This window comes from Halichondria panicea, chromosome 2 (assembly GCF_963675165.1).
Source record: "Halichondria panicea chromosome 2, odHalPani1.1, whole genome shotgun sequence".
NCBI classification, from domain to species: Eukaryota; Metazoa; Porifera; class Demospongiae; order Suberitida; family Halichondriidae; genus Halichondria; species Halichondria panicea.
The window spans coordinates 535,113-545,559 of record NC_087378.1 but is presented as its reverse complement, the minus strand read 5'-3'; the positions used below and the strand labels follow the sequence as shown (position 1 = coordinate 545,559).

General features: G+C 40.8%; 2 protein-coding genes across 2 annotated transcripts; one reads left to right on the top strand and one right to left on the bottom strand.

Annotated features, from left to right (window-relative positions):
- Positions 1–4: 4 nt before the first annotated feature.
- Positions 5–8,064, top strand: LOC135331344 (uncharacterized). The gene is made up of 22 exons (XM_064526468.1): positions 5–138; positions 196–802; positions 866–1,467; positions 1,542–1,698; positions 1,966–2,077; positions 2,285–2,430; positions 2,968–3,091; positions 3,270–3,412; positions 3,647–3,740; positions 3,837–3,947; positions 4,096–4,272; positions 4,532–4,699; positions 4,853–5,033; positions 5,288–5,389; positions 5,629–5,717; positions 5,806–5,862; positions 5,936–6,081; positions 6,156–6,282; positions 6,447–6,584; positions 6,879–7,016; positions 7,250–7,572; positions 7,662–8,064. Exons 2-22 carry the CDS (start codon positions 225–227, stop codon positions 7,936–7,938), a joined length of 3,990 nt encoding a protein of 1,329 aa, XP_064382538.1. The 5' UTR covers positions 5–138; positions 196–224; the 3' UTR covers positions 7,939–8,064.
- LOC135331349 (cytochrome P450 1A1-like) lies at positions 8,062–10,086 on the bottom strand. Its single transcript, XM_064526474.1, is given in 3 exon segments — positions 8,062–9,512; positions 9,514–9,644; positions 9,985–10,086. Coding segments are annotated over 3 exon segments (1,497 nt in total). The 5' UTR covers positions 10,064–10,086; the 3' UTR covers positions 8,062–8,225.
- Positions 10,087–10,447: the final 361 nt, after the last annotated feature.

Below are 10,447 nucleotides of genomic sequence, written 5' to 3'. Positions count from 1 at the left end.
AAGCTTGTATCCGTTTGTGGGGGAGGGGCTCATCACATGACGATAAGCCCTGCAAACTACCAGGCTAATAACATTGTATATATAGCTGAGCTGCTGTTGTGCTTGTGATAGTTTACAGTTTACAAAGCTAAGGTACAGGTGAGTAACTTAACTCATTGCTGGCTTGAACTTGAACCTTGAATTTATTCTTTGCAGGTGGTTAGAGAGTAACAATCCACACAGTCATGAGCTGCAAGCTCACTGTACCTCTCCTGCTGCTAGCCTGTTGTTATGGAGTGGTGGCCTACAGTGCAAGTGACTGTAGTACTAGCATCAGCATCAACAGAATAGCACAACCAGCCTGCTCGCAAACAAGTAACGACAGCCTCTGGGTTTGTGGAGAACTCCAATCTGCACTAAACTTATTATCAAACATTGATCGTAGCAGCTCAAATTCAACCGATAATTCTATTGAAGACTGCGTGCTGCTACTTATACCAGATGGCGAGCCTCATTACATCACTACCCCACTGTTTCTTGGAGGCACCAACGTGCACTTTATTGGAATATCACAAACCGAAGACATTAGTAACAGAGCTGGATTGAACGGGTCAATGTTGCAGCTACCGTCCATTATCTGTGACTACACAATTGATGTGGATTTGAGCAGAATTTTTGATCCTAATTACAACTATAAAGACTATGTTTTATACTTCAATCGCTCAAGAGCTGTATCGTTTCGAAACATTGAGTTGTCCAACTGCCCCTATCCCATTAGGCTGAACACTGTGGTCCAAGTTGACATTCACAACTCTTTATTTAGGTAAGCAATTTTTTACAGATTGTACGAATTATTTTCATGATTGGCATGATTGGTTTTTCACAGGGGCTTTTCTGAGGCAGTTTTCGACCTCTACAACAATCGCAACATCTCTATCACCTACTCAACTTTCCATGACAACCAGGGGACTGGGATATCTCGATATGCATTCAGAGGAAACACTGGTGCTGTTGCTATTGGTTTCAATGGTGTCCCTATGAACTATTCAGAGCCTAAAGTATTCATTTTCAATTGTAACTTTACGAGAAACAGAGCTACAGCTTCTTCTCTGTTTAGGAGCTCAAGTGGCGCTTTTTTCAATCAGGCGTTTAGCGGAAGAGGTGGTGGGGTGGGCGTGTTCTTTAATGAAGATGTTCACAATGTCTCCGTTACAATCACTGACAATCTGTTCCTGGGTAACTATGCTCAATCGTTCGGAGGTGCTGTATTTCTTGTAGTGTTCAACGAAGGCACTCATCACACAATGGACCTCGAGAGAAACATATTCAATTCTAATGTCGGTCGATTAGGGGGAGGTGCAGTACAGATGACATTTATTTCGAATGGTATCGCTGGAGAACCACATACTACAAGTTTTATCGACTGTCTATTTCAAAGTAACTCCGGACCGTCTGGGGGAGCTGTGTATGTGTACCCAGCATTCCAAGGTAAGCAATTGCTACCACTTTAGACCAATTATGAAATCTACCATACATTCATGCATTACATTTCATACATACAGGTGGAGATGGCAACCTTGTGATCTTCAGGAGATGTCATTTCTTGATGAACCAAGGGATCCCTGGAGTAGGGAGGGAGTTTGGGTCAGCTGTTGCAATATCGTATTCTAACTTCTTTCGCAACAGAGAATCTTTACCGAGATATGACTTCACTGATTGGTGAGTCAGATAGTTACTAAGGTGTAGGTCCAATTCTGCTAAAGTACACTTGAGTATAACTTGAGTGAAAATGCATCCAAGTTGCATAGCTTTTTTAATTTTTTTATAGCTAACCACGTGTGTGTTTTAGATGATTACTTTCAAGACATTTCCATTAAATTGTGGCGTATATAGAAGGGAAAATTAATGTATCATTATAGGTATAGCCCAAAATACTTAAACTTCTAAGTACAGTGAAGTAATTGCGTGTGTATAATTTTATTGCAGCACATTTGAGCGTAACTTTGGTACCAATGGAGTTGTGAGTATTGCCTATGCACCAGTGACCTTCAATGGCAACAACACCTTCACGAACAACACAGGAACCAGTGCTCTGAGGGTAAGGTAGCAACCTTGTTCCAACCCTTAACCTATAATTATGTGACAGAAAGGACCATTGATGTAGACACCTCGCATGTATATATCTGAAGTGCAGTAATTATTGAATGCCTGTAGGAGTATACTTTGATCTAGTCATCTTATTAATAACAATGATATCATGTATGATTGACACCATCATTATTATGTACATCTATAATATTGACAGATTGTCGGTTCATTGGTGGAGTTTTATGGTTCTCTGTCGTTTATCCATAACTACGTTGGTGATGTGGCAGCCCTCCACCTCCTCTCACTGGGGCAGGTCAGACTCACCACTGGACTCAATATAGAGTTTGTTGGGAACAGTGGAAGGTGAATCAGTGGGTGTAGGCAGCATCGGGAGTAGTGTACAGCTGTGTGGATATAGCAAAGAGAATTGTCATTTTTTGTGTATTAATGTTGCAGTAAATGTTTGTGTTTAGATTAGTTCGTCCCAAGCTGACACCTCTAACCTGACAGTCTGTTTGTTATTTCCAGCAAGCTTAAAATTAATAAGATTATCCCCTGTTACCAATAGTTGTACTCGAGAGGTAATAGTAATCTAAATAGAATAAAAGGGCCTAAGAGTGTATAATGTGTATTAGGGTACGCATGTTGATGTGAATATACTTACCCTCATGTACTCATATAGTAAACACATGCAATGCAATGAGAAAGGGTCAGTGAGTGTAAGGTGTATTAGGGCATGTTGTTGTGGGACGGATATAATGTTATTAGTTTCCCCTGTAAGTATTCTCACAAGGAAATGGCCAGAATGTTTATTAAGGCATTGTGGTGACATGCATATAATGATACTGCCTCTAGGTATAATATTGTTTGCAAGCATGCAGTTGATTGGCTCCACTGCAGATATGGAGCCAGCATTCTCGTAGAGACACCTGTGTCTATTGCAGCCTTCCAGAACCTGGCTTTCAACCCACAGTGTTTTGTTCTCAACCAGACCCCAAACCTACCACCTTCCAACTGGACAGACGTACGTTTCTATAGCGATAGTAGCCATGCACCTTTGTGTGTAACTAAGGCCTATACCTACATAGGTTGAAGTATAGTAGCTTACTTGGTGACTTTTGCTGAATTTTTGCTGTTAGGCATTACTGTAGTTTCTATATCATTACAGTACATCACATTGATAGCTCTTATTGTGTTTGTAGGTATCCATCAAGTTTCGCAAGAATAATGCTGTTTTAGCCTCGTCCCTGTACATGTCTCATGTGGACAGCTGCTCCTGGAGCTCCCTCAAGCCTCCATTCTTTAACCCAGCCTTTCTCAAGCAGTGGCCAATTTGGGACTTTGGGTATGTTGGTAGTATTAGGGTTGCATGCTGTGTGTGTGTGTGTGTGTGTGTGTGTGTGTGTGCGTGTGTGCGTGCGTGCGTGCGTGCGTGTGTGCGTGATTTTACTTCCCTATAGCCATCTAAGTTAATTGGCATTGTAGTATACAGCAATGGCTTGCTATAGGTTTCTGTTACATACTAACCCTGTTTTGAATGTGCATTGTATGACTTCTTTGTTCTTACTTGCCTCTGTAGCAACGACAGTAAGAACACTGGTTTTGATGACCCCTACTCACCCAACTATTATGTGGAAACTTCTGCTCATGCCATTGACTCAATCAATGACTCAGTGAGTACATACGATAAATTGTGTCCATAATGGTTGCAAACAGAGCATAACAACTGACATAAATATACGCACATACTTTTTTGGTTGTATTTTCAGGTGACTTTCTGGCCTGGACACAAGTTCAACCTTCACCTCACTGGCTGGGACCAGTTTGACCACCCAACGTTTGTGAGTGCTCGATTCTTCGCTCTCACCAACTCTTCCTCTGTAAGTAAAACCATAGGGCAACTAGAATTGCATGTTTGAAACTGGTTGAACTAGTTGGGTTCTGCCCACACTGGTCAGCACTGTATATACAATACCTGTGAATACCGTGGATATTGAAACAGTAATCAGACATATTTTTCCCTCACAGAATACTGTGAGCCTGCACCCTCCTCTGGTCATCACTGACTCTAATAAGCAGTCAAGTGGTCACCTAAGCAGCCAGTACACACTCACCTACGCTGTCAACAATGACGTCATACCTCTTAACAACATCCACGAGCCGTTAGCTAATGTACGGATTGACGTGCCCTTCCAAGATGACAATGTGAGCCTTAATTGCATGGTAGCAAATTATTCCAGGAAATTGTCTGTTTGCCTCTCCTTAATTTAAACAAATTGAGCTACTATGCGTAGTGTTTTCCCCCACTAAATTATTGCATGTGGGTGTACATGAATGTACATATTTGACACTCAGGTACTCATCATCACAACTTGTCGTATGTGAAGTACCAATTCCCAGGAAAATTGAGGGATAGATATCTAATTATATAGTTTGTCAGCTAACATTAGTAATCTGTTGGCAGGTTCAAGGAGTGATAACGGACAGCTTTGTGATCTACCCTGATGTGTGTCCGGTGGGATACACTCTGAGACAGGCTGCCTTACACAGTGGCTATGAGTGTCGCTGTCAGGAGGACATCCAGCAGATAATACTCAACTGTGAGGATGACCAGGACACCATCTTGATTCAGGTCTGCTATAACTAATAATAGAGTCTGTGCAACTTGCAACTACAATAATATCGAGCTTGCCATCAGTCGATCGTCATGCGTACCCATATATACCTTACGTATACATGTACATTCCACGATTATATGTACAACTTCTTAATGACTCACACTCAGTCTGGCTACTGGGGAGCTCCATACACTAGCAGCAATCAGTACAACCAGGGCCTGAACCATTTCTACCCGTGTCCGGCCGGCTATTGTCGCTGCAGTCAGGAGACTAGTCTAGGACCGTCCATGTGCATTCAAACCTACACCATCTCTCAGCCTGATGCTCAGTGTGTCTGCAACAGAAGCGGCAAGTTATACTATACCCACCACCATCATTAAGAGGTGGCCTAGCTGCCATATGACTTACTATGTAGAGAAAGAGTAACACAAGCTTCACTGTATAGTATCCCATATAGGTACGTACCTCTGTTGTTAGTAACACCTTTATTATTACATTAATTAGTACAATAAATGCATCTGAATAATCTCCCCTAGTAGCATATTCACAGTATGACAACATACCTCCAGTTATCAGAAGTGACCTTAGTTTATTCATTGCAGGCGTGCTCTGTGGTGAGTGTGAGAGTGGATACGGAGTCAGTGCATTGCTAAACAAGTGTGTCACTTGTAGCGATGCTTTCAGTCTCCTCATTGTTATACTAGGTGAGCCAGACAATTCATACTAAAACCATGTACAGACTGTACCTGGTTGTAAATACACTTCAATTCCAAAGATGAATGTGCTAACAACATGAACATTTAACTCTAGGCATATCACAGTGCATAATGGAATTTTACTGCTATAGCTAAAATTGGACTTTGTGCCCGGGAATTAAAGACTAGTTCTTATACATGTATGTCAACCAACCCCCCCCCCGCACACACACACACACACCATGCAGTTATCGTGGATGTGGTTTTGTTTGCGCTGATCATTCTATGGGACAAAGCTCTACCGTGTTATCTCTACCCTTTCATATTCTACCTTCAGGTTAGTGTACTGTGGTTGTCAAGTATTCCTTGTTCTAATGCAGTGTGTGCATAATGAATGGATATTATGTATCGCTCTCATTTCACAGGTTGCTCCATATGTTGGACAATACTTCCCAAGCAGTTTTGAGATTGTCGGAAAATTTGTAAGTGGAGAATAGCTATATAATTTATAGATTTGCCACTGTTTATGTTTTCACATTATATTATTAACCACAGTTGGTATTCATTGGGAGTGCACTGAGTTTCTACTTTCCCTACGACTTCTGTCTCTATGGCAACATGTCCCCAGTCGTGGCGTACTTCCTGCGTTACGTCCCCATCCTTATTGCCATGGCAATGGCACCCCTTCTGTTTATTCTTAGGTAAGCATCGAGATTATAATTTCAATTCCAATTCCAATTATCCAATTCCAATTATCCAATTCTGTGTACCACAGGAGGACAAGATATCGTGTGTTGGAGCATTATGGACTGTGGTCTATTATCCTGCTACTGTACACTCCTGTTGTGCACACTTCAGTCTCAGTTCTCAACTGTCCATACGTCGACACTGTCGGGGAGTATGTAAGTAGGAAAGTCTATTTAAGCCTTTCAAGAGTGCATCAATTTAATGTTGTCAGTCTTGGATTATTTTGCTGAAATGTACGTAACTGCATGACTGCATGTAGACTCAGACACTGTAGTTGGTTGTGTAATGGCTGTGTTTGTTTTTTTCTCCCCGTGTACAGAGATGGTTTGTGGATGGATCAGTCGAGTGTTTTACTGGATGGCATGCTCCACTGGGCATCATGGCCATCATTATGTTGTTGCTATGTTTTGCCCTCATCCCCCTAACAGTAGTCATAGCACTCAACAAGTACCCAAAGGTAACATGCATGCTTCATAACATAATACACTGAGTAGTGATACACTGGGTTGAATTTAATACCGTATAGCGGGTAATTTTTGTTGTCCGAATTTTGTATGAACCATATACCCATGCATTTTGTTCTAAATATTCGTACAGTTCAGAATAGTGACGTAGATTCTATTGTGCAGAATAATTTTGCAATTGGATGATGCTCTGCATACGAAAAATACTCCAATGAAAATAACTTGCTATACGTTTTATGTATAGCTGCTTCCTAACTAGCCTAATACTGTGTTTGTTTTCTTTGCAGAGATGTCTCTATTGGCTTAGGAACATTTCTGCTCCATTGAAGGAGAGCTATAAGGATGACCTCAAGTGGTGGTTTAGTGTGGAGTTGGGAAGAAGACTTCTGCTATTGCTACTCATTGTCCCTCTACCAGTAACCAATGTAAGAGTACTTTAGATCACATTGTTAAACACTTCCATGGCTCTGTGCTACATATATATATATTAGGGACATTGTTACCTTGTGGTTTGGTACATTGTGCAGCAACTGTTCATGCTACATCAAATGCTTAATTGCAGCAATTCTTATACTTTAAGAGCCTGGTACAAGATAATTATTGTATTATTGCTGTGAAACAAGAGCTTAATTGAAGAAATTGTATCTCTTAATTGCAGGCTGTACCTCTCTTGATTGTGTGCATACTGGTGGCCGTGTACGGACTGTTTCAGCCCTACAAGTCAATCGCAGTCAATATACTCGAGATATGCATACTCTCAAACTTTCTCCTGCTACTGATGTTGCAGTCTACCCAGCTCATAAAGGATAATTACGTTGTATTCCCATTGCCCGATGCCATAACTGAGTTCAATCTTACCACTACTGCTTGTCAATTGTACTCTGGGATTTCAACTCTGACTTGGATTCTGTTGCCTTTCTACTACCTACCACTTCTCAGTTTGCTGGTTGTGATCGGGGTGGCACTAATAAACTATTTAAGGTCAATTTTCTATTACATGTACTATATGTACTGTATTATATACTACTTCTTTGTGTATGGTGAACTGATTTTTTCTATACCCTCCACAGAACAAGGATTATGTGGCCCCAAAAATCTGTTGACCTAACAAATCTGGAGCGAATCAACAGCAGTTACATACCACCGAGCACAAATGTCCGTAGCGTGTCAGTGAGGATAGGACACAGACGAGCAACTCACGGAGTGGCTGCTACAAAAAGTCACTTTTTAATACAACAAAAGAACAATAATATAATTCATGAGGAGGAACTTATGTCCCCTGTATTTTCACCCACTAGTTCAACTGTGTTTTATAATGCTGAAAGTGTACACATTTCTGATTCTTAATTTTGTTTGTGTGTACATCGTAATTATGTCATGATAATCCCTATGGTACATAACTCTTGAATTATATGCATGCTAATATAAGATACCTATCTTTACATTGTTGTCAATGAAAATTATCATACATAATGATTAGAATGAAGGCATTACCACAGATCCACATACAAAAATAAAAACAATCTAGACTAAAAAACAAATCACATGACTAGCTCCAAGTAAGGCAATAAATACAAACCACATGGCTATAGCTACGTATCTGTGTAAATAATATACATTCATTGAACTGTTGGTCAATCCTCCATTCTTGAGTGAACTATCACTTTGATTGGACCGTGCATTATTCCAAAAGTCACAGTGTAATCCTCAGTATCCAGGGGGTGGGCTGGGGACTCCTCAATCGTACACTGCTGTAGAAGAGTTGCAAAAAACAAAAACAACTGAAAACGACCAAGCTCTTCTCCAGCACAGCGCCTCTGACCAAGTCCAAATGTTATCACTCGAGCAGCCAAAGCAGCGTCAAATGATCCATCTTCTTTTAGAAACCGCTCAGGATCAAACTTGTCAGCATTCTTGAAGACATCATCACTTCGATTGATGGAGTAGTAGTTGAAAATAACCGGAGTGCCTTTAGCAAGTGGGTATCCATGGAATTCAGTATCACAAGTTGTTGCATGTGTCACACTTAGAGCAGTCATTGAGTAGTGTCGGTTGATCTCTGTTACTACAGCCATAGTGTAAGGCAAATCCCCTTTGTCAGTAAATTCCGGATAACGATTCTTACCCACTACACGATCAAGCTCTTCGTGAAGTTTCCTCTGAACATCGGGATAGAGAGCCATCATCATCAAACTGTATTTCAGTGTAACTGCACTAGTTCCAAATCCAGCACCAAACAAGGAATGCACTTGTTTTCTCACGGTAGGCTCATCAAATTTGAACAAAATATTTTCACCATCAATCGTTTTTTCACTTATCCTGTGGAAAATGTCAACCATAGCATCACCAGTACTTCTCTCATGGCTTTGACTCAGGAAAACTTTGTCAGAATAATCTGCCATCTCTTTCATAAACCTTTCATACTTTTGCAGCTTTGTTTTAAAAAGGAATTTCGCCCAAGGTAAAAAGTCACAGATCACTCCAAAACCTACAAAGTCTCCAAACTGCTTTCCTAGCTCAAGAATAGCAGTGACATCCTTGTCATTCGCATCCAACTTCTTATGAAAGCAAACATAGCCTATAATAGTACATGTCACACGGAAAAGAAGAGGTTCTGGATTGAAAGGTTGGCCGTTAAAGTTTTTGACTTCTCGCATAAACATCGTAGCAGCATTCTGTCCAATACCCTGCAGCTCTTTATGTTGTGATTTAACAAATTCATTCAGCGATTTCATTGTATTCTTTCTGCACGCACGATATGTGGGAGAAAAATCAAAGAACGCAAAGGAGTCGTTTCTAACATACGAGTAGAAATCAGGTCTTCCAGCGAAGATAGTACCACAATCCAAGAGAGCCTCTCGAATGGCTTTCTCTCCACTGATCACAATAATTTTTCGACTACCCATTTTCAGCTGAAATATATACTTCTCCATATTTCTTATACAGATTGTTGACGGTCAGATTCATCTTTCGCCCCAGAAAGGGTAGGTAGCCCAATACTGGTAGGCCCCAAGGACCTGGAGGTTCATTTCTGGAGCTCCACTTTTGCTTTAGGCCACTCCAAGTGACACTCTGGTTTCTGGTCCTGAAGTTTTTCTAATTGCATGCGGGCGGGCGGCTTTTCTCATTATGTCATTATCAATTTCACCTTATGAATCTCATTATTTTGCAAATGAATATCATTATCACACATTTTGTACCACATGGACCATTTTGCGCATGCGTAGTAGAAATAATGAGATAGAAATCCAATAATGAGATAGCCTCGATCCCAGGCCGCATTTCCCGCTAGGGAAGGCCAGTGAAGGAGGCTAATAATGAGATAGAAATCCAAGAATAAAATCTGATGCGGGCGGTGGACCAGAAACCAGAGTATCACTTGGAGTGGCCTTATCAGGACAACAGCAATCAGTCCAACAAGAATTGTAAAGATCCATGGCCAAGCATCAACTAGATCTAGCTCCAGCTCCATATTTAAAGCAACATTTACGAGTACACAGTGGACTGGTATAATAGTATTAGCTGACACACCCTTACTAATACTTCTAGCTTCCTACTCATTAGACATGCATAGCAGCATTGAGTATGTAATAGTCTAATGCGCATGCGCACCATCAGCCATCAGCAATGCCATCACTGTATGGATGATTGTCTTAATTAAGTTCATGTGTACTTACTTACATCATAGATAGAGTGCTTACATGTACCTATAATGTAAATGAATCTCATTGTGTTAATGTCGTGAGTCAATGATGAATATAATTTAACTGAGTGCATGAATGGGGGTGGGCTCATACATGCAGATGGTCAAGCTAGCTGCTATTGTCAGTATTGATATTGTTTGTTGCAAACAGTA

What these genes read in the sequence shown, in the direction of transcription:
- LOC135331344 (XM_064526468.1), top strand. Translation starts at nt 225, where the DNA reads ATGAGCTGCAAGCTCACTGTACCTCTCCTGCTGCTAGCCTGTTGTTAT. An exon ending in TTTGTTGGGAACAGTGGAAG is followed by an intron (nt 2,431 to 2,967) that starts GTGAATCAGTGG and finishes GCTCCACTGCAG; the next exon opens with ATATGGAGCCAGCATTCTCG. An exon ending in TGGCCAATTTGGGACTTTGG is followed by an intron (nt 3,413 to 3,646) that starts GTATGTTGGTAG and finishes TTGCCTCTGTAG; the next exon opens with CAACGACAGTAAGAACACTG.